The sequence below is a fragment of the Branchiostoma lanceolatum genome, chromosome 15 (assembly GCF_035083965.1).
Source record: "Branchiostoma lanceolatum isolate klBraLanc5 chromosome 15, klBraLanc5.hap2, whole genome shotgun sequence".
Taxonomy (NCBI): domain Eukaryota; kingdom Metazoa; phylum Chordata; class Leptocardii; order Amphioxiformes; family Branchiostomatidae; genus Branchiostoma; species Branchiostoma lanceolatum.
The window spans coordinates 17,881,024-17,904,305 of NC_089736.1; the positions used below are offsets into that span (position 1 = coordinate 17,881,024).

A 23,282-nucleotide genomic window follows, 5' to 3' on the forward strand; every position below is an offset into this window, starting at 1 on the left:
GGTTTTGTCTGGTTTCAGAAATTCAATGATTCAATAAGAACATTCCAACTTAAAAGGAATGAAATGACACCTGTCAAAACGGCTATTCAGCTGCAAACAATGCCCTAATTTGCAAAGTCATATCTAATGATCTCTAGATCTACCTGAGCTACATTTACTACACTCAGACATCCTTTTATAGAAGTTCCTCATTGATTATGCAAATGAGTTGGATGGAAACTACCAGTTCAAAATTGCTGCCCAACTAGCCTGTGGCTATTACAAAGGGCCAGCCCTGCTGACAAGGACAAGACAGTACATTGGAATTTTAACATGGACAGTATAACAAACTATAACAATATTCTAAGTACATACACATAAAAGCTATTACTACTACTACACAAGATGTATATTATACAATGTACATATTTTAAGGACTTTTCAGTGGTCCCTTGGATTCGTTTTTACATTGACCCAATCATCAACAATCCTATCCTACCAAGTTCTTTGAATCAATCCCGGCAATGAGAGACAAAGATGCATGGGGAGCCACCACAAGTCAAGACTAGAACGGCTTGACATAAGAATTGCTTTATCTTGAGCGGTCCCAATGTTCAATGACGTCATTGTTACTGTACAGTAGCTTTATTACAGGGTGAACCAGGAAAAGTATGCTCCAACTTCTGAAGGGTTTCTATAATCAACCCTTGGAGCAAAACACCATTCAATGGACACCCTGATGACATTTTTTTTTATTCCTTAATACTATGTCATTTATCCTTGATCACCATCAGTGTTACAGAACTGTAAACAACGGTCCAACGGTCCAACTCCGTCCATGACGATCGAACGGGTTTCAATAATGGCGGACAAAGTGAAATTTATCGTTTACGCTGGGGACGGTTCCACTTACGGTGGGGGGTTGAAAAACATTGTTTTTAGTCCTTCCGTTTAAATGTCACTTGAATTGAGATTTGTTCCTTTTTTCATGTATTTTGAGAAGATTTTGTGAATTTTAAGACGTTAAAGATTTTTGAACAAGGTTAAGAAAAAGATTCAGCACAAAGATACCCCCCTCTACATAATGGAAGGGTCGAACGGGTGTGTTATGGTGTCAATGGGGCAATGGAGGCTTCTGATTGGTCGACGCCATCTGGCTATGTGATAATATGACATAAAGATTTATCCTATCCATATTCAGTAACTGTACTGTTTCATCATTACTTTCAACTTGCAACATTGTGTAATATCAAAACTTTGAGCGACACTGGAGACAGCCAAACTGTTTGAATGTGTTTCTTGATGTCGACGTAGAGCAACAAATCTTTCAACAACTTTGGACAGGACAGGACAGGACAGGTGTCAGGGACACGGGACAGAGTTCTTGGATATATGGTGGACATGATTTTGCTAGTGGCATGATTGTTGCTGATTCTACCTGTAGAGATCTGATCGAAGTTTCTGTCAATAGAGTCCCCGATCGGGATCTCTATCTACCAGATTGTAATCTCTACCCTGACATATATAAATAAATCTGCTTGGCAATTGGAGATTATATATATATTTATATATGTATAACTCAGTACGTCTTTTTGGAAATCCAACAAATTACACTTCACTTCAGACAATTCACAAGTCTGTTGATTCTATTTCCGTCAAAAAATTGATGTTTGTCCCCACTCATTCTATGGTTATGGTGAAGCTATATCAAATTCAATGTGACACATAGAATGACACACTGTGTGGAATGAAAATGAAACGTTGCTACCCTTTTACACAAAAACATTTTCTGCATTCTCTTGACTGAATTGTGTTAAAAATTGTTGACCATTTTGTTAAAGGTTCGATGTAAAGCTTCACTCATTAGCTCTTTGGTCCCAACAAAAAGGTGTCAAACTCAGCAAACCCATCATGTATCTTGGAGCAAGGTATACTGTCTAGTTATATTCCCTTCCATAGGTACAGGCTTTTGCTGGCCTGTTCTTCTTCTTTCTTCTTCTTCTGCCCAAAACCAAGTATAGTTGTAGGGTGATAGCTATCACTGAAATACTGGTACAGTACCGGTATTGCAGAAAGTTATATTTCCTTTATGGTCCGAGACATATTTGAGCTGTAGGTACCTTTAAGAAAGTTTTAAACCTAAATACACCTGGACACAAATTGTGCTAATTGGGACATCATTTGCATACTTTTTGAGCTGAAAAAAGATATCCAGTCTGTTCCTAATCCATTTATCCCTAATCAATAGTACTCCCTACCTCATTTCCAAAGGTAGGGCAGCCTGAAGTAGATATAGGGTCGTAGCTGTAGTACTGGTACCAATATTGCAGTAAGTTATATTTCCTTTATGGTTGGAGACGGATATCATATTTCAGGTCTAATCTGCATGATTTATGCAGAAACGTGTAAACGCTACGGATGTCATATTTGAGGTATAGGTACCTTTAGGAAAGGTGAATACACCTGCATATAAATCATGCAAATGAGCACCTCATTTGCATGATTTATGCAGAAACCTCTTTCCCTTACAGTAAATGGTGCGGATGTCATATTTCAGGTGTAGGTACCTCAAGGAATACACCAGGATATAAACTATGCTAATGAGGGCCTCATTTGCATGATTTATACAGAAACTTGTGTTTGCCTTACAGTAAATGGTACGATTGTCATATTTGAGGTGTAGGTACCTTCAGGAAAGGTGAATACAACAGGATATAAATTATGCTAATGAGCACATCATTTGCATGATTTAGCCGGTAACTTGCAAATGATGTGCTCATTAGCATAATTTAACCAGTAACTTGCATTTCCCTTACGGCAAATGGTACGGATGTCATATTTGAGGTGTAGGTACCTTTAGGAAAGGTGAATAAACCAGGATATTGATTATGCCAATGAGGACCTCATATGCATAATTTATGCAGAAAGTTGTATTCCCCTTATGGTAAATGCTCTGGATGTCATATTTGAGGTGTAGCTACCTTTAGGAAAGGTCAATACACATGAATATAAATTATGCTCATGAGGACATCGTTTGCATAATTTATGCTGCGACTTCTTTTTATTGTTAATGGGAGGGGAATATCCTGCATTTTCTCAAAAATGTTGCCTTTCTAGTTTGCACCAAGTGTTCAGCACAGGCATGTTTACCTGACTGTGGATGGTGTTCAGCACCAGGGACAGTTAAATTCACCTGCATATATATTCTGTTTAAAAACTGTGTTCCAAATCCCGCGTGTGGTTGCTGCCATAATTTGTGGGGAGGTCACACCGGGTCAGGTAGGAGGCATCACCAAGCATACTCGCAAACTCAGATCGTCGTAATGTGCATTTATTCTAGTCATGTAGATTAGGGAATTATACATGGATTGAGCAACCATCTTATGAGTGTTTTCTCTTTCTTGTATTTTTAGTAACATTCCTGCGCCTGAAACCGTGCGACGATTTATTTGTATCTTAGATCTCCTGGAGTCCACAGGTAAGATGACACTATTGAGAATAATGCGAGATCATATGCTGTTCATAGCAACTATTGTTACAATAGTAGCCTTACTGTCAAGTGTTAGCTATGCAGAACCATTCCAGCAAACCGTGAATCGTATGACAACATGGAGGATCGGAGCTGACCAGCCAGTGTCTCTGGGGATGTGCAGGGCTTGAGCTGTGAGCCATATCCAGCTGTCTTCGGAGTCAGAGTCAAGAAAGCCTGCAGCCACAGGTATTATATGACTGGTTTATTGAATGAACTCTCTTCACAGCCCAAAAGGGCTGAATTGCGGAATTCAGTACATAATTTCAATACATAATAAAATACAACAAATCATCAATACATTAAAATCATCATTATACGTAAAGTTTCCGTTAATACACTTTGTTGTTCAGGAGGTTGACAATGTATAGCAGGGGACTGTTGGCATACCGCTGGTACGTGCTGGTATGAGGTCAAGTTTACTTTTCTGTCTTGTTGCCCTCTTTGTCACTGCGCCCCTTCGGTTTGGCAACCAGTGATGGTAAAGGTTTGAGTTGGACAGTTTCTTTCCAAACTCCAGGCACAGGTCTTCTCTTCTGTCGTAGAGGCTCTGTAAGTTGAGAGCTTTACAGGCCTGGTTGTACGAGAAGTCGTGTCCCAGAATGATCTTCGTTGCCCGTCGCTGAATCCTCTCTATCTTCCTGTGTTGTGCGTTTGTGAGGCCGGGGTGCCAGAGTGGAACAGCTATTCGAATACGGGGCAGATGAAACATGTGTATACAGTCACCAGGTCTTCCACAGGTAGGTTGAATTGCGAAGTCGGCAGAGGAGGTACAGTCTTTGGCTTCCTTTAGTCGTTATGTCCATGACGTGAGTTCCCCATCCCAGGTCTGCTTGGAATGTCACTCCTAGGCACTTGGCGACGCTGACGACTTCCAGCTCGTGTCCGTGGATAGACAGAGGGGGTGGCGGTGGAGGCGTCCGGCTGAAGCAGATATGAATGGCCTTGGTGCCAGTGCCAGGTACCACAGACTCACATGCACTCTTAGCACAGTGTGCGACCTGTCTCTCTCTGACCTGGACAGTGTGCGACCTGTTTCTCTCACGGCCCAGTTCGCCAAAGTCTGTGAAGGGTTCGTCTCCTCGTGGATTCTGTCCGACATCTCATCTCAAATAGACTGCAAACAGTTTGGGAATTCCAAAGGATGCTCGACCACACATTGTCTTATAGATCTGCTAAACTTCTTTTTCGTAGGGGCTGAAAGGAAAGCGTCAGTGGGCACATTGATTCTCACAGACTACTCAAAGGCCTTCGATCGGGTGTGCCACAATACCGCCATTACCAAACTCATCAACATGGGAGCTAGACCATCGCTCATCCCTTGGCTGTGCAGTTTCGTATCCGGTCGGAAACAACGCGTCCGCTACCAAGGGGCACTATCAGACTGGGAGTTCCTAACTTGTGGAGTAACCCAGGGCACTCTGTTAGGCCCTCTTGTGTTTCTAGCAATGACCAATGACGCAAGACCTGTAACAACAAACTCACATTGGAAATATGTTGACGGCTTTAACCTTGGCGAGATATGACCCGCAACAAGAACAACGACCCTCCAGACTGACCTTGATGACCTTGAGAGCTGGTCAGTAAACAACTCAATGGTTCTCAACCCTAAAAAGTGCAAAGCAATGCATTTCTGTTTCATGCGTCGACCCCCACAGATACTTACCCTTGGTGGAGAACCACTCACCATTGTCACGCAGGCCAAGCTAGGTCTGCACATAAGATCTGATCTGCGGTGGGATGACCAGGTAGCCGAGATGGTGTCGAAAGCCAGCAAGCGTCTGTTTCTCATTAGTAGACTGCGTCGATCGGGGGTACCGACATCAGATCTTACTATCATATACTGTGGATATATTCGCCCCATACTCGAATATGCCGCTCCTTGTTGGAGTGCAGCACTCACACAAAACCAGTCCGCCGCTCTTGAGCGAGTACAGAAATGTGCTTGCAAAATGATCATTGGACGCCAGTATAGCTCATACATTAGAGACATTAAAGCGACTTGATCTCCCGTGCCTAGCAAGTCGAAGACAGGACTTGTGTAATGACTTTGCCATCAGAGTGGAGAAGTCCACACGCTTCTGCTCTTGGATGCCCCCTACCCGCGGCCAACAGCACGGCAGGAACCTGGGCAACTCTGCTCGGTACCAGCAACCCTCTGGGTCAATTACGGACAGCCAGGATAAAGAGGTAGAAAAAGACAACGTTATTCAGGCACTATAGCAGGTTACCCTGATTGGGTCATTAACAAAGCTACAGCATCCAAGCCTGTAGATACAGGGAATACCGTAAACCAGTCCTCTTCCTCAAAACCAAACAGAGGATTAGTGGTCTTGCCATATTCCAAGGGTACCTCTGAGGCCCTTCAGAGCATCTTCAACAAATATGGTATTAAGACGTGCTTTAAACCCACCCTCACACTCAAGAACCTACTGGTGTCACCGAAAGACAAAAATCCAAAGGACAATAGGTCAAGCAGACCTGCTGGGTTTCACTGTTGACCAGCACCTCTCCTGTGGCTAACATGTGCACAAAATGGCAGGCGCTATAGCAGCCATAAGGAAATATAAGAACTACTTTCCTGGCGACATAACTGTTGTACAATCACTTGTTCTGTCACATCTAGATTACTGTTCTGCTTCGACAACACAGAAACAACAAAAGTCCGGAAACACACACACACGCGCACCAAAAACTATACCTCCATTTTTCATGGATATAATTAGACAAACTGCAGACTATGCAAAATCTTGCAGTCAGACTTGTAAATAATTCAACATTATTCACTAGTTCTGTATGATGACTTACACTCTAGGCTTAACTGGCAATCTGTCAAAGAGAAAATGTACTCTACTACCATCAGTGCTTTCCATAAACAAGAGTTTGGAGACCTCATATCTCCATGAACTATTCTGTTTATGCACATGACTCGCACATTTACATAATATATGCTTGGTCATGAACACCTTCAACTAACTTACACATGTTGCAATATTGACAGTCCTATCATTTACCACTTAGGCCACACCAATTTAATTTCTTGGTTAACGGATTTTTATTTAAAAAAAAAAAAATTTAGAAAAAAAAAATCATGAAAACAGAAGGCTGGCCTGTATGATTTTACTATTAAGTTATGATTTAGGTGGTCGCTGCCGATCCGTTTCAGTTTTGTATATAATCAGTATATTTAAGTTGTTATAATTATGCTTTTGAATACTTTTGATTGGGCTTCTTCTGTATATACTAAGGTTCAGTTCATTACTCCGGGAAGGAGGATGACCTCCTGACGGGAGTATTGTAAATGCTTTTGTTTGCGCGTTCGCAGCTAGAACTCAGGATCCCATTGTGTGTAACTTGGCATACCGTTTGCCTGGTTGGGCGTGGTGATGCACAATGTCTTTGTTACACCGTCACTGCTTTTATCGTCAATTCAATATGTGATTGTATAGTCACTGTTACATTGTAAAATAGACAACATGCATCACCACATGCAACCTAGCAAACGATATGCCAAGTTACATACCAATGCGGCAACGGGAATTGTGAGTTCTAGCTGCGAACATGTGCAAAGTGACCTCCTGTGTGTGTATAAATATGGTGTCCAGTCCCAGCGCGCATATGTGAGCATAGGTCAGGGCGGCACAGCGATTTTTAATTTCAACATCACCATGTGAAAATGGGAAATCTCTGGATCTTCAAACTTACCACACTTGTAGTTTGTAGTGCTGAGACTGTGACAATGTAAAAATTTTATGCAGGGATGAAAGATTGTTGAGATATGTCTCAGAAAAGTGCCCACAGGCCGCCGAAATCACTTCCGGGTTAGCCTGGAAACCATACCATCGGGGGCTCCCCGATATCGTTTCGGCGCTGGGAGTGATGACCGCCCGCCCAGACAGCTTAGCCCGCTCGGGGTGTGGGTTTCCGGCCTTGGATTAAGTTAGTTCGCCCCCTAGTAAAGTATCACAAGATGATAGGACTGGCAGTTCTAATCGAGAAATAGCGCTTCATGATAAAGATGACATACAATGGACGAAACCATTAAAGTCTGGGGCCATCATCTACAATTATCCAGTATGATGGCTCATCCCTAGACAATTAATCGCCAAATGCAACAAAATAAACCAGGATAGTAATTCCTAGAAGTGAATCAGGGTCTGTGATTTCACACCTTACATCAAGATCCATTTCATGCATTTGTCTTACAACTAGCAGGTCACTTGCAAAGGAAATTAACAAACACCTTACCCAAAATGTGCACACTATAAATACTTCACGGAGAATTGTGTCCTACGGACTCTTGTTTAAGTTATTTATGTTCTTGTCAATTACATTACTTTTGGTTTCCTTGCATACAATACCCTGATAAAGTTTCAATTATCTTCAGTTACTTTTAAGTTCATCATATTTGATTTTGTTCAATTTACTGTTTAACAATTGTATAAGTTTTTGGACTCCAGGGAGATTAGTGTGTTCAGCACCAAGGACAGACCTGTTCACCTGGGTTGTAGATAGTGTTCAGCACCAAGGACGGGCCTGTTCACCTAGGTTGTAGATAGTGTTCAGCACCAAGGACGGGCCTGTTCACCTGGGTTGTAGATAGTGTTCAGCACCAAGGACGGGCCTGTTCACCTGGGTTGTAGATAGTGTTCAGCACCAAGGACGGGCCTGTTCACCTGGGTTGTAGATAGTGTTCAGCACAGAGGACAGACCTGTTCACCTGGGTTGTAGATAGTGTTCAGCACAGAGGACAGACCTGTTCACCTGGGTTGTAGATATAGTGTTCTGCTATTTCACCATTTACTCAGACCCAAGCCTTAGGCTGTCAGTAAAGGTTATTACTAAGGTTCAAATGACAGCCTCTTCTGGAAAATATGAAAGAAAGTGTAACCAGACATAGAATTGTGGGATGAATGTCGACGATTTATTACCTCTATACTTCGAGATAACATACAAATGTCCATATTTATGATATACATGTGACATCTATATTCTGAGTATATTATTGTTATCCATAAAAAAATTGTTTGGAGTAACAATCCAAAATAGGATAACTGGGTTATTGACTTTTCCATCCTGTGTATGAAAATGTGCATGATCATTCATTCATAGAAGTTTTATCAGCTTCTGATTTCCCCTATTTCTCATTTCTGGTGACATTAGTGTACACTGCAGAATACCTGTCCTCCAGAATAGTTCGTCATTTCATTCATAACAGAAGCATGAGTGAGAATTAGGTTTATCATATTTTGTAAACAAATAGATGTGAATCTTTGAAAGTACAAACTGCATTAGGGGCTATTCACAAGTCATGGATACCAGGTTCTTAAGAATAAAGTATACTTTCAAGGCCTGTCCAAAAACCATGACCAATCTCGAAGTTACCATGAGAATGACCTGAGACCTTACCTGTATCTAAGGCAGAGGTAGGACATTGAAGTTTAGATAGCACCAGTTAGAGAGATTACCACTAGGTACTCTTACTAGATTTAAAAAAATTCAAAGTTGTTCTTACAAAATATGTTTTACATCTAAGTCAGTAAGATGGATCAATATAAAAATCCTTATACCTACATCTATTGTACAGGTGTCACTAGACAACAGTCAGGAATCGTTTGATTGATATCAAATAGCAAAAGAAGGGCTTCAGGAAATTAACTAAGTTAACTCTTTTGAAACTACAGACATTGTAGCCCATCATATGATAGAATGTTATTAAATCTAAGAATATCTTGTACATGTTGCATAAACATCTAAGGCTCATTACTTTTTACTTCTCACTAACGTTACAGCCCAAATAGCCTGAGTCATTATTGTTTGGGTGACTTTTTTACCCAGTGAAAGTTTTAGGATTTGGGATAAAATGAGCTTAGTACGTACATCACCTCATTACATATTAATAATAGGGTGTTCTATGACATTCTTTTCAAATGTATCCGTGTGCTACCCCATTCTTGGGAGGTTTTGTGGTAGAATTGAGGCATGGGGTAGCCCACAGTATTGTTCAAATGTCTACCCTGTAAATTTCACATCTCGTTGTTTCTATACGTAGCACCACAAGTGACAATAGGGATGCAAGGTGAATGTCAAAGTACCTACACGTCCTGGTCTATACTTCCTGCCAACACCAATATCTAGTGCCTATTATATCAAAGAATGTCATACATCAGTATGCATCATTACAAACAAGCAGCACAAGCTGGTCAACCAGAACACAAAAGTGGCTTGCATAACAACTCTATAGTGTTAACTTTCACTAAGATCTAAGCTTTGGTTGGTTGTGACACAACGTATCATAGTTTAAATACAAAATTCCAAATTTTATCAACAAACTAAACCTGTGTCAGTGTAACACTTAATTAAGACATTGTTTTTACCCTTGCCAATACCTATCATAATATGATCAATTTGTACAATCTGTGAACTCTTGTACAAGTGAGCCCATTTCTTCCTACTTATGGTGTCCTGCTGAAGGTATGTGGATGTTGATCAAATCAATGAAGTTTTTTATGTCAAGGTAATCTCTGTTAATGTTGCACTCGTGTTTACAAACAGAGGCATTGATTGGTTACATGTGAATATCTATCCCCCCCACATACAAACTCTGCACCTGCCAATTCTCATTTCTATGTCGTTGAGTTGTAAGCCAACCTTGGGCATCTCTGTAACATAGCCACTGGTAGATTCATAGGCAGCAGGGTTCTGATTGGGGGTGTAGAAGTCAGGTATGGATGCCAGCCAAAAGCTGAACTTGTTGGCAAAGAAGTGACAAGTTCCCTGGGCTCCGTGGCACTCCACAAAAGGTGCGGGGCGGAACTTCTCCAGACAGCTGCCAGGGCTGTGTAGAGCCTGGCCAGAACCCTCGCCTGCTGCTGTGTGCTGGGAGGGAAGAAAAGGGATTTTTTTCTGAAGACAATGGATTGACGATTTCTGCTTTTTGGAAAAATACATGTCACATCATCATCATCATCATCATTCTTCCAGATTTAATCCGGTGAGGTACAATCAATAAAGTTTTTCCAGAATGATTTGTCCTTCATGGCAGCTATCAATGCAGAACCTGAGAGTCCAGTGTCTCTTTAAATGTCACAAATAGTTATATACAATTTGTACAAAGCTATTGAGGCAATTGCGGAAAGGAAACCATTGCTTTATCTTATTTACTTCTAACACCCTGTTGTACAGGGCCACAGTCTAATGTAGAAACCACTGTTGTAGCCATTTTGTCCTTGCTCTGGGAACGGTCACGGCCTGGCTGTTCCTATAGCTTCCAGCTTACTCTAAGCTTAGTAATACTTAGTTCACAGCCTTGAAATGCTTCACTTGGTGGTTAGGTTCAAAGCACCATTGAACGTGACTGTGAAGGGACTGCAGTCATGGACTTCATCACCTTTAGCACAAACTTAGCCTAACACACAGTCATAGGTTACCTCAAGTAAAAAAAACGTTCAGCCATGGTAATTACAGGCACAGACGAAATACAAGTTACTCAATGGCCAGGCATGGACTATTAGGTACTACAGCAGAAGCAAGTGTTCTTGTTCTACAGATACTACAGCTTTTAATTCTGAATCCTAAAAATTATTAAAATTGAGTATGGACTGGCAGCAGTTGCATTATACACATTGTATAGCAAAGATATTCTGATACCTCCACCCTTTTTGCCTGGATAACAATTCAGTCGAACCGCAGGTCACCCTAGAACGCGTTATTCTCTAAGATAGCGTATTTGCCGCGTCTGGATTTGACCCCGTTGCATGGGTGTAAACAACTTCCTGTCGTGCAGCAAAAATACCTCAGACCTATATAATGTATATACTTTTTCAAATCTACGGGATATGCCCAGTACAGCAATTCAGATATCTTGCACATTACAAAATAACAGCGAGCGCTGTGGCTTTCTAAACATGAGCAATTTTTTGTCACTTTATTTGTGCTCATCTTTTTTACAGCTCACCTAGATCCAATTAGCTATCTCCACAGTGTGATAGTCCATATCTTCAGCTTTAAATTGATACCAAAGTTCCTTGGTTAATCTTAGGAGCAACGGGTTTGCCCCGAAAAAATAGAACAGCATGTCAGTTTTAGGGCGTATTTTTTCTGAAGGAGAAATTGAACACTATGACCTTGCACTATGAGTTACAAAGCGTAGACATTATGTTCTGATATTGGCATACGTGCACAAGAAGCACACTTTTTCTGGCTTCTGAATAATGTTCATCTTTTTTCAGAAAATGTATTTGTAACTGCAAGAATTAGACGTTAGTTTTTTCTAAACTTCTCCAAACACCGACTGAAAGTGGCAACACTAAGCATGAACTCGCCTGACCCCGCGGCTCAAAAAATTGAACGTACCGTCTGGGTTAACATCGTTCGAACGCTTGAGTTCGAAACCATTGACTTCAAAATTGAAAATTTTTGCAAAGTCGCTACCTTGAACTAAAACCCTCTGTCTGTGTGTATTTGGGTATTATCATGTCTTTTCTTATATTGCATGTGGTAGCCGTGCCCATGCAGCTTCTAATACCCAGAAATTAATTTTATGACACCTCGCGAAATGTATCAAAATGTAACCAAAACGCAGGGTAGTGTGCATCGGTAGCTACATCCAGGCTCAAATTTCACTACCGTGATTTGCGTGTGGGCGCAGTTTTTTTCGGGGCAAAACGGTATTTTGGTATCAATGTCAAGGTGAAGAAATGGACTATCACGCTATGTGATTAGCTAGTTGGATCTAGGTGAACTGAAAAGAAGACGGGCACAAATATATTGACCAAAAAATGCTAATGTTTCGAAAGCCACCGCGGCCGCTGTCATTGTGCAAAACACGAACTATCTAGTTGCACTGGGCAAGTCCTGTAGATATAAAAAAAGTATAAACACTATGTGGGTCTGAGGTATTTTTCTTGCACAACAGGTAGTTGTTTACACCTATGCAACAGGGTCCAACCCGGGTCTGGCCGGCCCGGCGAACACGGTCTTAGAGAAGGCTGCGCAGAACGGATGCACATAGAGCTCTGCGGTTCGACTGAATTATCTCACTAGAACCCATACTTAAGGTCATAACATGTGGGTCCGCATGGGGGGCACTGTTCAATTAATGAATTTATAAATGGATCATTTTTCTTTAATTTTGTTTTGATAAATATGTGGTCCTTTAGAAAATAACATCTGCTTCTGGGGTTGAGTACCCCTTTAAGTTCCTCCACAGCCATGGAATTCAACAATAAAAGTGATGACAGTGGAATTCATCAATCCATGGTGTGCATCTACATGTACCATGCATTAGCATTATTCCAGAAACTTGGTTTAAGTCACTCATATTCTTTAAATACTTCAATTCAATCTTACTTGAATAATAATACACTGTATTATATATTATAGGAAAGCTTATATGTCATTGACCGATTTTGCGGATGTGTAGCCCAAAATAGTGCCAGAATTCCCCTGTCTCCCCTAGAATTTTGGCACTTTTGTTTTGTGATGCCCTCCTATATTATGCTTTGGTGTTCTATAAATGTAGGATCACGACCAATATGGTATCATTGTTGAGTGTAATAAATAAGCTTTGCAATGATAAATGATACCAAACTATACAATCGATAAAGTTATAACAATCTACTCTACTCTACTGATATTAGTTTAAGTTCAAATCCTCCCACACCATAAGGTGTATAGGGCGGTGCCCATCTCCGTTTCATAGCCCTGGGCCACACTGTGGTGCAATCACTGCAGCAGGGGGCTAGTCTACTGGCAGTGGAGTGTGTTTAACTTCCATACTGTTTCAGAAGTATGTACCATTTTTATAAAGTCTTTGGTATGACTCAATGTGCCTCTTGTCCAGAGGTGTCCTACTCGGGCACGAACTCGGGCCTTCTGGCTCCTAATAATTTGAACCAGATGTGGTAAGTGACAGAAGCGCAGACCACAACACCACAGGGACACCCCCTCTACTGATACTATTGTTGATCAAATTTAAGTTTCCAAACATTTTTGTATTGAACTCATTTCAACTCAATGTGATGTCTTTACCATGAGGAAACTGTAGCCTGTCCAGACGTTCATCCAGCCCATAGGACAGTCTGGGACAGTTGGGGCCTGACTGTGCACAGCCATGACCATGGCCTTGGTTTCACACACCACACACCGACTGACAAGATCCAGAATCCTAGTGGAAAAACAATTAGGAAATCTTGTGTTAATAGGCCATAATGCTACTCTTTCATAGTTGAATCAACCAGAATGTGACAAATGTGACAATATTCTGGTATAGAAAAGTTTTCATCTGAATGCAACAATAATGTGAGCAAACATGTCAACAATTTGCTGCTGTAAACTTCCTGCATGGTTTCTGTCTCAATCCATTCATAATCATTCCACTTCCCTGTAGTAATTCCCATCCTGTCTAATGCAAGGTTACCAGTTAATAACACCATTTATAGAAAACATGCTTACAGACTGAAGTAAACAGCTCAATCCTTTCCAAAGAAATCTTAATTGGCTTGTAGCAAGTTCTGTTTGGCAACTTATTTTTCTTCTGTTGGATTTATCGCTATGCAAGCTCTTCAAGCCTCCTTTTTTGATGGACCAATTTACAATCAGTTGGGTGTTCCTCCTTGTGTTGCTTTTTCTAAAAGACATATATCTGATAATTTCCCACAAAAAGTGCCTATAGTAGCCCACTGTCAAAGGACGGTGAATCATGGTTTACATCAATGCCATGGCTGAACATACAGGTCATCTTTGCCCCAGCAGAACATCGCTTCTAGCACCATGTTGATCCACAACTTGAGCAATGATATCCTAACAATGGCAATGCATTAAGATATTGTTATAGACTCAAGTACTGGCCTTGAAGCGCATTCAGACTTATCACGTTGTGCCCTCCCAACATAAATTGGCCGAAAACAGAGGCCCTTCGCAACTCTTCCGTAATGCCCTCCAGTGAAATAAGCCTCAACAGCATAATTATGTAATGTAACATACATGTAGAATTAGACATTCTATAAATGGCCTTTGGATAAGATACATGTGTACATAAAATCACCATGGATTCTTGAGATAAGATTTCCAGGCTCAGTTTTGGATGAGATTGTAGTGTTCAAAAAGAGGGGACGAAAATTGCGGTCTGGAATCATAACAGTGTTTGATATGTGATCTTATTGTTCTTGACTTTTCAGACATTTACATACAATCATGGATCGTGTATGTTATATTTATGTACTTCTTTCCTGCTGAAAAGAATGTTCTTTTTCACAATTTAATTCGAAGGCTGCATATGCCAAAAAGTGACCGTACACTATTACTGCACGTAAACTGGTAACCTTGAGTAACAGGTAGAAACTTTCAGCAATGAATAAATCATTTTTACCGTCTTCCTTTTAAGGGTTTGTCTGGAAGATCCCGTTGGGTGGCTACAGTTGAGAGCCAATAGGATTTGTCGTCTCTGCTTGCAAAGTTGCAGACAAAGTTTATATCACAGAAGAGGAAAGGCATGGGACTGAACTTGGGTAGACATGATCCTGACATACCTGGGGAGAGGGGCACAACAGGTACATGTTAGTGTTTATACAACTTTGTTTGGCAGGAAATACCGGTAGGCATTTAAAGTACAATTACTTATTAGATACCACATTTAAGGTGGGAGGACAACACACAAGGCAGTCTATGCCATCATATTCAAGGCAGCTTAAATTTCAAAGGGACACAAGACGAAAACACAATCATGTACGTGTAGCTAGCTATCAGCCATTAAACCCAACTGCACACACATGACTGTAAGGCCACACCAATTTAATTTGTTGGTTCTCGGAATCACTACTCCTATTTTTCAGCGAATTTGAAAAAATAAAATAATTCGATATCGCCAGAATCCCCATTCACAAAATCACCTCTCAAATAAATCCTCAAAATCCGCCCGGTACGTTCTTATCTTAGACGGCACGTTTCTTATTGTTTTTTAAGAATACTGCCCAGATTTCACCAAAAATCCCACCAAAATAGGATTTTCAATGGTTTAAACCCTGCTTTTGTCTCTCATCGTGGGGTCTAGGCACAGGCGCTAACTGTTTAGTCTCCCCAGTAGAGTGCACAGGGAAAAATTATTGACCACTATCGGCAGAGCGGCAGAAGCATTATTCGTTCACAGAAGACATGTTACACGTAAAAACAACGATCATAACTTTACTACCCTTAAGCTTGTGTGTTTTGAGGCCGCAAAATCTCTAAAACGACAGAAATGTTGGTAAACAACAGCTCTACTCTCATGTTTCGCTCTCAAAACATGGCGGCCGCACTTTATACGTGATATAATGCCCTTGCATGTACAAAACATTTCCTTGATCACTTGCTTCAAGTTCCAAGTAGAAAATGCATGTATCATGTACATTTTCACTTGTTGAATTTGAAAGCACCGTTGGCCTCCGGTTAGGGGTCATAGCGGGGAACCGATGCCCAATTTTTCAACATGACTATCGTATTTCTTTCACAATGGCGAGGAAGATAATCCTTTCAACAAGATATGTACAGTTATTCTGTTCAATATTTATATAACGAAAATAGGTATGGTCCTCAGGCATAATTGAATAAAGATAACCAACCTGCTTATTATCAAAACACCTTACAGTGATTTCCCAGACATTGCACAAATACTTACTAAAAGATATTGTATTTAGATGCTTCTATCTGTTTACTAAACAAATGGTCGAATAGTTATAGTCGTAATATTTGGAATTGTAATACTATGTAGAGGAAAGAAAGGAATTCACTGCATAAAATGTGCCATGGAAGACTGAAAACGTGCATAATACTGCCATTCTTTATCTTATGTAAGCCTCTATCTTGACCCAAGAATTTTGGGGAATTTTTATTTTTTTTCGCCGTTGCTTCAATTTTTTTCTGCAAAGATCCGAGAACCAACAAATTAACTTGGTGTGGCCTAAGGTTACTTCAAACTTACGATAAACCAAATACAGTTCAGGTCAACTGATGTACACTTGTTGACTGTGAAAGACTGACTTAATGTCAGGAACTGTAAATTCAACACTTTTTGGGCATATGCACCACTAGATAAAAAAGTGGGCTATTCAATATCATGACAACTGTTAGGCCCATCATGTTCAGTGTTTACCCCTGCTCTATGTCTTTCTACTCGTTTACAGAACTGTTAAACTACAATTACCATTCACTACCTTTTTTCAGTTCTGTTCCAAGGGAAACATTAATTCGACACTTGATAAAAGCAAACTTTAGTCGTTTGTTTTTCACAATCACTCAGTTGCTTCTTCCTCACCTCATCAACCATCTGACACTTTAGAAACAAGACATTGTCTTAGCCAAAAAAATGTAAGTGTCCTCAGGGATATCCCGCCCCTCTCAGGACTAACGTATTACTAAGGTGATAAAACCTGGTCAGTAATTTCATGACCTCATCTTTGCAAAGTATAATCTTTATGATATAACGAATTAGCGGTGTTGTGTGGCGTAATGGTTAGAACATTCAGCTGTCAAACAAGAGGACCTGGGTTTGATCAGGGGTTGCCCCCAGACATTTCTGGACATGTGCCCCAACATTGTGCCCTAGGGAAAGGCACACACAAATTTCCTCACTTCACTCAGGTGTAAATGGGTACTTAGCTTTGGTTAGGGACATCCCTCAGATAGGGCGTTAAATTGAGAAAAGAACCCACAACATCTTTCGAAAAAGAGTAGGGGCATGCCCTGATGTAAGTGAATCAAAACATTCCAGCCTAAATGGGGTAGGGAATTTCCCGAGCAGCCTTCGTAACCCCTGCTTCTCCTAATGGGTCAGCGAAGTCATGCTTGTCTTGAGCATTGACGTTTCCAACCTAGGGCAAAGAGATGCTGCTACAGTAACAATTAGTTCAGTGCTTAGATGAGTGCCCCCCTACGACCTTGCACTCAGCAAGTGCATTAAAAAAAAGAATGTATCTTTTGATGTCTGTACTTTACTCACCTTCAAATGCAATTAACAGATTTTGCACAACACTGCTGAATTTTCATTGGTAGAACTCATAAGTGTGGAATCAAAGGGTTGTCAAATGTATGGCTCCTGACGTAACCTTGCCATGTTATGATTGCATTTTTGTCATGGTGTTTGAAGAACTTGTGATCATGAATCTTACCAAAAATAAAAAGTCTTGCCATAAATCAAGAATTGACAGCACACAACACAGTGCACCCACCTAAGTCCTGCCCATGGGCTCTCTCGTTGCCCTCCATGTGTAATAAACTGTATCCTTCCCACATCTTCTTGGTGCCAAATGGACACTCTGGCACTTGGATGGTCTGGCTGTGACGAGTTATTAGGTACATGTTTGTACCTGATTCTCCTGGAAAACCTGTTGAAATTTGGAATATTACGTCATCATTCGGTAAAATTGTGATACATGTAGATTGAAGTCATCAGCATCATCTGTAATGCTCTTTGCAAAGTTGAAGCATGTAATATATCATAGATTAACCTTAAATACAACTTGTCATAAATATTATCTATCATCATCGATCAGATCCTATCAGATCTAGAGTTTCAATCAATTTTTAAGATGAGGGTGGCCCACTCTTCTGTGCAAGGTAGTCATTTACTACATGTAATACAGATGTACTTCATGTATGTGCAGCACTGCAATACAAGGGGGCTTGTGGTGACAATGGATAGCTACATACGTCATAAGCAGGCTAGTGGATCTTGGGGAGCGGGCCAAAGCAAACGAGGCTGGACTCCAAGCTACTGCAGACATGACTTTCATTGAGGAAGGGTCAAAGCAAATTAAAAAAGTCAAGTGGAATGGATTCATATCCCAATTTCTGCTCATACATGCATGCATGCAAGGATATGATAACCCTACCCATGTCTCCTTTAACACCTGGGAAGCCTGTAGCACCTGGCAGAGAAAAAACAAATTTTAAATGATATAGTATGCTGTGCAACCATAGGTTACATAACAATTAGATTCTACTATTACACACCAAACTACATGTGCCAGAGGGTTTTTTTATATTCCGTGTCCATCACAGCACTTTAAGCTGCTGAACATCATAAAATAATATTTATGTAACTTGTATCAGGTGTTTAGATAACATTCGGATTTGAAAACTGTCAAAATACAACATGTAATATAACTATATAAAGTGTGAAGCTGACAGACAATACATTTTGCAACAGATAATTTTGCAACGAGCAACATTGCATTCATGTAGTGAGATTCATTGTATTATGTGGATTTTACACAAAGATAATATCATGTAAAAAATATAGATGTAATAAGACATATTGATGAAGGTATTGGTCGTGGAACTCAAGTTTTCATATATTCTGTTGAGTACTTCATTTTCAGATTTGAGATCATTTACTAATAATAGATTCGTTGCCTAAAGTCAAGACAGTGGAAGACGACAATAGCAGACAAAAACATTGATCATGTCAAAGTTTCCAACAGTCTCAATTTCATTGATAAAAATAGCAGTAAGTTGCACGATTTGCAGGCTATATGAAGGTAATGATGGTATAGAGAGCTTCAAGCCTTAGGTTGCATGTTTTCAAACATTTAAAGGCACCCAGAGCATTTTATGAGGCTTGAAAATTGGAAATGTTCTAGTTGCTGTAATCTTTATGAAATTGACATTTAATGCCACTGTTTACCACATTTGCGTGTGGATTTCTTATCAAAAGTGCTCAAAAGCGGCACAAAAATAAGCTACATGGTGATCTTTTAGTTTCACGCGCCTTGTGTAAATAGACCGATACTATAGCCCCGCCCACTTCCGTGAAAATGAAGAAATGCAAAATCAAAACATAAAAATGCAAATGTTTGACGGACATGCAGTCACTATCTCATTGGTCAAACCGCTAATTGTGATGGACAGTCAGGATCAGGGCTTAGATTTTCTATCATTTCTGACCACACAACGACATCATATCTTTGCTCCTTTAATGTCACTAATCGCTTTGTAATGATATAGTGTACATGTTATTGAAAATTACTATGTGTTTGTAAAATAAGGAATGGCTAGAAATTGGAGTTTTTTTATTCAAGTTTCAAGCCTCATAAAATGCTCTGGATGCCTTTAAGTCATAGTTACACATATATTTTAAAAAGAAGATCTTAAACATTTTGAGTCACTAACTTAAAGATGCATTCCTGAGCACATACCTGGAAGGCCTGCCTTGCCTGGAGGTCCTGGGAGTCCGTATCCCTGGTCTCCTTTCTGACCTGCAGGAGTAGTTGTTCAACACATACCTGAGTCAATCATGGAACAGCTGATGTCCGATATGGAGCTCATCATAAACCGAATCTAGACTTTCTTCTCGTAATTTGAGAAGAAGTATTCAGAGAAAGTTGTCAGTTCCTCTAGTAAGTTTTCTCACTTCTGAACAAAAACATCAAACAGATGCCTTTATTTTCATAAGATATGGGTGGACTGCCACTAGAATTACTCTCACTGATGATCCACCATAGATGTAACTTTTTATTGATATGTTGAATCTGCCATGTTACACTACCAGCAATATGAATCTAGCCACATTATGGCTTAAGTGCAGTTCCAGTATCAGTGGACATGTGATGGTAATCTCAAACCACTAGTCATGGTGCATGTCAGATGAGCAACAATGGCTGGGATTCAAACTCTCTGAAGTCCAGGCTGAGTTGCTCACTGCTACACTATGCACACTACACCGTAGACAGGGGTCTCTTTCTGTTCAGCACAATTAAAGAGATTCTACCCCAGCTGTAGAAGTGTACCTGGCAGTCCTGTTGGTCCCTGCAGCCCAGGTGGGCCTGGCAGACCAATGTCTCCCTTCCTGCCTATGCCTGGTGCTCCAGCTGGACCTGAGCAGAACAGAACAGAACAGTACCTTGAAGTACACTTAAAATTGCCTCACCTCACACATAACACCTCAATTCAAACCTCACATTATACATTATACACAGTACCTCACATCACATGGTGCACCTGACTTCACCCCTCATACATGTATAGATGTATGGGATTACGTATTATGCATCACATTACACCTTACATAATGCCTCTCATTACACCTCAAATAACACATTACAGCTCATGTAACACATTACACCTCACAATATACATACAGTCATGTAACACCTCTCATAACACATTAAACCTCACACTCACACATCGCACTACCCTTCTCATTACATACTGCAGTACACCTCACCTTACACATCACTTTACACATCGAAATACACATCACATTACACATTAGATCACACATCACACTGCACCTCACATTACATCTCACGTTACACATTACACCTCCCATTACACCTCACGTCACACCTCACACATCACATTACACCTCACATTTCACCTCACATTTCACTTCACATAATACATCAAATGTCACACAACACATTACACCTCACATCACACCTCAGATTACACATCACTTTACACATTGCACCTCACATAATACAAACAAAAAACATCAAATTATACATCATACTGAATGGCATATGCAGTTATTCCTTGATCCGAAAATGCCACTTACAGTAAACTATTCTCGAAAGTAGTGACTAACACTATGCTGCCTAGGCTCAACAAGCATTGCATTTTGCACTCTTTAGAATGAAAATAACGATTCTCCTGAATCCTTCATGATCTCTAATAACAGTTGTTACAGACCTGCAGGTCCAGGGAGGCCTGCATGTCCCTTAGCGCCTGGGAAGCCTGGTCGCCCCTGTTCCCCTGGCAATCCTGGCTGGCCTGGTTGACCTGCAGGCCAGGGACACAATACAGACAGTCGTCAACTTCAATACATACAGCTCTGTTTACTTATGAACTGACTAGCTCAGAAATTCAAATCAAACTGTACACAATGATATCTATTTTTTAAGATGACACCAAGCTTCCAGTTCTATATTAATCTTTCATCAATGTGATTAACATTAAGCAAGATTAACACAACAATTTAGATAACAGATATCTGAGTGTAGCCTCTACCAGGCCTCCGTCCTATCGCTGGCAAAATAGTAGAAATCGGCCGAGGTACTCCGCTATCGATAATGGAGCTTCACTGTATAGCGGACTACCCTGTATAGCGGAGTACCTCGGCCGATTTTTACTATTTTGCCAGCGATAGGACAGGGGCCTGGTAGAGGCTAATCTGAGTGTAGTTGTGTATAAATTTGTTGTAACGTTACATTATCACTTATGACTCAGTTGAATTTTGTGATACCATTGTCATCTCCATTAAATTATTTTTCAACTACACTCATGGCAATGAGTAATTCTGTTATGTAAGGCTGCAGGAACTTCCAGTTTGCTGATAAACATGAATATCAGAACATCTGAACGGTCCTGCATCAGACCTCCAAATGTAGAAGCTGTACCATACCTGGGATGCCTATTCCCTTGTCACCTTTGAGTCCTGTAAGCCAAATAAATTAGAAATAATCATTATTCATTTGCTAAGTTGTACAATCATAAATCATATTTAAGCTATCGTTGATACCCCATACCGGATCCCAATATGAAAAAAAAATTGATAGTCCAAAGGAAGTAAAGCGGGTGCATTTGTACTGCGACCTGTTGGTGACTGTCTTCAAATGGCATTCCCTAACTTTTCGCTCACACTCACAGTCACCAATTTGTTGCCAATCAGTTTTTAATGGACGCCAAGGTGTTGCCTGAAATGGCCAATTTTTTTTAATCAAGGTTTCCTCCCTGGCGGAATTGACTTTTTGGCTTTCCATTGCTTTCTCACTAATAACTGTTGTACATGTAGTACTGAATATTGATAGTTGGTCATGAAAGAATTCTAAATCTGATTTTTTGGACCATATGGATGACGTCATCAAATTTTATTGCCCTTAATATAATTTTTTTCAAAGATAAAATCCAGCACTTTAGTACATAACACTGCAATCAAACTATGTTTTCCATGTGCATAATTCGCACAAATTGATATCTATGAAGTGGCCATAGTTATTATAAAATGATTTTTTTTTAGGTAAAAATAATAACTACAGATGATAAGTTGATGACGTCATCCATATGGTCCAAAAAATCAGATTAAGAATTCTTTCATGACCAGCTGTCAATATTCAGTACAGCTGCAGTTCTTTATAAATCTGTTAATGAGAAAACAGTGAAAAGTCAAGAAGCCAATTTAGCTAGGGAGGAAACCTTGATATAAGTGCAAGTGCCAAATGTCGTGAATGAATGCAAACTAGACTCCAACATTGGCCCCTGATTTTTTATTCAGTGGCAACACTATGATTTCCAATAACCTGCTCATCTGGGCCTCATTCGCAAATGAGTCGCCACATACAAAATTGGAGAAAAATTTGCATAGTTGCTGCAGTGATTTATCACCAACAGGTCACAGACTATTGAGATACCCGCATATAAGGTTACCATATGTTTTGAAAGCAATAAAAAAGGTACATATTGTAATGTCCACACAACTTTGGATGGAAAGATTGGAAAGGTTCATTTTAACACATGGTATGGTAGTTAAATCAACCACTATCATGATAGTCACTGTGGTACTAATGAACCATTGGAATGTTCCATTAGCAAAACTGCAACAGGGTAGTCACCTGGTTGCCCTGGGTCTCCAGGGGGGCCTCGGGCTCCTGTCAGCCCTGGGGACCCATTCAGACCTCGGTCTCCTTTGACACCTGTAGTTGGCACAAGCAAACAAGTATGTAATGCATTTTTGTGCAGTATGATAGCACAAGCTCAGGTGCCTTTATTCATTTTGATGCTACATGTTCAAGCTCTTCAT

The 23,282-nt window shown here is 40.3% G+C and overlaps 1 protein-coding gene across 2 annotated transcripts in view; it reads right to left on the bottom strand.

Annotated features, from left to right (window-relative positions):
• Positions 1-8,410: 8,410 nt before the first annotated feature.
• LOC136420703 (collagen alpha-3(IV) chain-like) overlaps positions 8,411-23,282 on the bottom strand; it is a 41,870-nt gene continuing 26,998 nt past the window's right edge. For both annotated transcript variants that reach the window (XM_066407782.1, XM_066407783.1), the window contains 10 exons: positions 23,095-23,175; positions 21,888-21,920; positions 21,176-21,265; positions 20,272-20,358; positions 19,681-19,740; positions 18,376-18,411; positions 17,713-17,868; positions 14,880-15,039; positions 13,541-13,676; positions 8,411-10,387 (listed from right to left, as the gene is read on the bottom strand). In XM_066407782.1, coding sequence (XP_066263879.1) covers positions 10,091-10,387; positions 13,541-13,676; positions 14,880-15,039; positions 17,713-17,868; positions 18,376-18,411; positions 19,681-19,740; positions 20,272-20,358; positions 21,176-21,265; positions 21,888-21,920; positions 23,095-23,175 — 1,136 coding nt within the window. In that variant the 3' untranslated portion in view covers positions 8,411-10,090. The remainder of the gene's footprint in view (positions 10,388-13,540; positions 13,677-14,879; positions 15,040-17,712; positions 17,869-18,375; positions 18,412-19,680; positions 19,741-20,271; positions 20,359-21,175; positions 21,266-21,887; positions 21,921-23,094; positions 23,176-23,282) is intronic.